The sequence below is a fragment of the Rhinolophus sinicus genome, chromosome 5 (assembly GCF_057876585.1).
Source record: "Rhinolophus sinicus isolate RSI-liver-muscle chromosome 5, RSI-T2T, whole genome shotgun sequence".
Lineage (NCBI taxonomy): Eukaryota > Metazoa > Chordata > Mammalia > Chiroptera > Rhinolophidae > Rhinolophus > Rhinolophus sinicus.
This window is the reverse complement of record NC_142505.1, coordinates 12,480,782-12,484,261: the sequence shown is the minus strand read 5'-3', so window position 1 is coordinate 12,484,261 and position 3,480 is coordinate 12,480,782. Positions and strand designations below refer to the sequence as shown.

Below are 3,480 nucleotides of genomic sequence, written 5' to 3'. Positions count from 1 at the left end.
ACGGAGATTATCCGCCAGCACCCACCCCTCGGCACCGCCACTGTAAGGAGAGTGAAGGCGAGTGAAGGGAGAGCGTGCGGTGGGGACAGCCTGCGGTGGGGACAGCCTGCGGTGGGGACAGCCCCACACCTGCGGGCTCTGGCCGGACACATCTGTTCCCACCTGGACCGTTCCCGGTCCTGCCGGGCGGCGAACTCCCTGCCTGCAACTGCGGTCCCGGGAGCCCGCCGGCCCCAGGCTTTGCGAGCGCGGTCGCCCTCCGCCCCGCCCCCCAGAAAACTACAAGTCCCAGGTTGCCTGACGCGGGCGGGTCACGTGGGAGGGGCGGCGGGCGCGGCTAAATAGTCTCCACCGGCCATTTTGTAGGAGAAGCCGCAGCGCCGCCTCTTGTTTCGCGTCCCAGCGTCTGTCGCCGCCGCCTCTTCCTGCCTCCTCCCGGCTTCCGCCGCCGCCGCCGCCGCCGCTCCTCCGAATCCCAGCCCCGGGGCGAAGCATCTCCTTATTTATTTCCGTTTTCTCGCCACTGCAGCCTCCGGACACGGTGATCGGGGCGGGCCCCGCAGGAATTTTACCCCTTCACCGGCCTCACACTAGTATCGCATGTCCACTATCCAGAACCTCCAATCTTTCGGTAAGATCCGCCCGCCGCCGCGGTCCCTGCCCTGCCCCCGCGCGCCTCCCGGCCGCTGGCAGCCCGCCCGGCCGGCTCTCGCCGGGACCGCTCGCCCCGACCACCGTTCCAAGGGGGCCCCCCGTGCTGCGCTCCCGGTGCCCCGAGTGGGGCTTTGTCTCAGCTCCCAGAAAATGGCGACTGGGCCCCTGGCGACCCCCTCCCCGAGGACGGCCGGTGGACCCCGGCTTCCCCGTCTCGGGGCTGCGGACCCTGTGCCGCCCCTGCCCGGCCCCTGACCCGGCTCCCTGGTGGCTTCGGCCCCGTGACATTCTCTGCGACCCTGTTCCGCGGCGCCGGGACCTGCCCTGCACTCGCGAGGGCGACGCCGGGCTAGGGGCTTGGCGATCGGCTTCCTTTAGTGCTCGGAGCCGTTTTGGGGCCGCTCGTGGGGGTGTGGGGGGCGTTTGGTGAAAGATGCGGAGACAGACCTCTGAGCTGTCACCGGGCAGTGCGTGCTCCAGTTTTCTCTACTTGCGTAGTAATTTGTAAAAATTACGCCTCTTGAGATACATACATAGATCTCTACACAGACATCTGTGTATATGTATGTATCTTTTTTGTTGACATATTGCACCGTTGCGTTGAAATGATTGGGGTGGGCATATTTGAATGTTCCTGTTGTCATCAGAATATAAGCGAGATGACGCACATTTTTATAGTGGCTATAAAATTAAGGTTTTAAAACTCTCTTTCTCATGAGAGGACTGTGCTCCACAGTAACATTATTTACTTATAACAACATTTTTCTGTGCACATATCAATGAACACACCAATTTAAATTGTTTTCTTTTTGTGAGGGTACTTGGAGGCTTTATTAATGCCCCTCCACTACCCCCCCCCCATTTCCACCCGAAAAGCAGAGGCGCTAGAACCTTCTTTGCTGACTGTCCAGACTAGTGTGCCGTGTAGCTGAAAATTACTCATTAAAGCGTCTTTTCTGCTTTTGCGTCTTTCTCCGTTGCAGACCCCTTTGCTGATGCAACTAAGGGTGACGACTTACTCCCGGCAGGGACTGAGGATTACATCCATATAAGAATCCAGCAACGCAACGGCAGGAAGACACTGACTACTGTTCAGGGCATTGCAGATGATTATGACAAAAAGAAGCTTGTGAAAGCTTTCAAAAAGGTAACCGTGGTAGGAAGAAGAGATTGAAGGGTAGTGATTGGTGCACACCTGCGTTGGTTGTGGTTCACACCTTTACTTGAGTCTGTCGGAGTGGGTGCAAATGATTGGATCCAAGAAAAGTGTGTTCATTCCCTGAATTAACTACCAGATATTTATGTCTGGTCTCCCATCTTAAAATAAGATTTACAGGACTTTCAAACAAAATGTGAAATAATTTAGTTCTTGCTGTTCCAAGTAAAATCGCTTCCTTTATGTGACCTGCTGATTCATTTTCAAATTAACTTGGAAGTGTTGGGGATTACAGGGTGAATGACCTGTTTCTTAAACCTAATCAAGCCTACGTTCGTCTCAATGGTGAAAATAAAACCTCATTATATTTGACTCGGTTCCATTGAATATTTATATGCTTCTCCAGAAATTTGCCTGTAATGGTACTGTGATTGAACATCCCGAATACGGAGAGGTTATTCAGCTGCAAGGTGACCAAAGAAAAAACATTTGCCAGTTTCTCTTAGAGGTGAGTGACTGACTCGGTACTTTATGTACACTTTGAGATTGCTTCTAAAATTGTATTTGAGGGCAATGGGAAATATTTCCTGCTTAGTAAAAAAGCATGTGAATGAAGTGAATTTGTTAATTGAGTGAAATACAGAGTTGGTACTTACTTTGAAGACAGTCGGCCTTTATTGGGTTTATTTTGTCACTACAGTGACCTGATCATTCCTGTATCTACACAGGGTGTTTTTTGTTATGTCAAGGTATTCAAATATGTGTTGAATTGGTATTAACAGCTAATGCCACAAATATGTTGTTGCAATAAGCTGTTAATAATTCTTTTTAATGACTGCTCCATGTTTTCTTAAGGATGAATGTATGTATTCCTTAAAGTGATTCTGCTAAATTAAGTTTTATTTTGCAGGTGGGCATTGTCAAGGAGGAACAGCTTAAGGTTCATGGATTCTAAAAAGAACCTAAGTACGTGGAGAATTTCTTGAATAATTTCGTTCTCTAAATCCAGTTTGGCTGCCTTGTGAAATGATTCTCTGCAGTAAACGGACTTTTCATTTATTTAATCATTCAAACTTCCATTCACATCTGCATGATTACAGAAAACACGGGGTATGTAGGTTAGTAACACATAAAAAAATTGCAGTAAGATGGTAACGAAACCCCGTATTCATCTTAACATGTTTCCAATGGAAAATATTTTGTTTTGAGTGTTTGTTTATTGTTCAGTTTATTACTTTTTACTTGATTAAATGTTTTTTTGTTGCATTAAACCATGTATGTTGCAGCTTAACAATAAAAAGAGCTCTGAATTCTTTTGTGAGCGATTAGGCTCTCAAATCTAAGCAAGTAAGATACTCATATATTTTGTCTTTCATAATGGGAGTTCTCACTGTGCGAATATTCTCTCTAAATAGAGTCAGCTACTGTTAAACCCAGAGCTAGAAGAGAACCTGTTATATGTAGCTTGTGTTCTTCATTTACGACTTAAAAATAAGACTAGAAACCAGTATAAACTCAGCCGGGGCCAAGAATCTGTCAGAATATAATGTTAAATGTTTTAAAATAATGTGAAGTATAATTTAAACTTAAGTATTAGCACATAGAATTATTTTATGTGTTTTCATTGGTTCTGTTATTGGGCTGCCAGCATAAGTCTTTCCCTAAGTGCC

At 47.6% G+C, this 3,480-nt stretch overlaps 1 protein-coding gene across 1 annotated transcript; it reads left to right on the top strand.

Moving 5' to 3' along the window:
• Nucleotides 1-353: 353 nt before the first annotated feature.
• Nucleotides 354-3,153, top strand: EIF1B (eukaryotic translation initiation factor 1B). The gene is made up of 4 exons (XM_019727575.3): nucleotides 354-631; nucleotides 1,638-1,801; nucleotides 2,217-2,318; nucleotides 2,721-3,153. Exons 1-4 carry the CDS (start codon nucleotides 601-603, stop codon nucleotides 2,763-2,765), a joined length of 342 nt encoding a protein of 113 aa, XP_019583134.1. The 5' UTR covers nucleotides 354-600; the 3' UTR covers nucleotides 2,766-3,153.
• Nucleotides 3,154-3,480: the final 327 nt, after the last annotated feature.

Coding starts and splice junctions, on each gene's coding strand:
- EIF1B (XM_019727575.3), top strand. CDS start 601: ATGTCCACTATCCAGAACCTCCAATCTTTCG. Junction 632..1,637: donor CCAGAACCTCCAATCTTTCG/GTAAGATCCGCC, acceptor TCTCCGTTGCAG/ACCCCTTTGCTGATGCAACT. Junction 2,319..2,720: donor TTTGCCAGTTTCTCTTAGAG/GTGAGTGACTGA, acceptor TTTATTTTGCAG/GTGGGCATTGTCAAGGAGGA.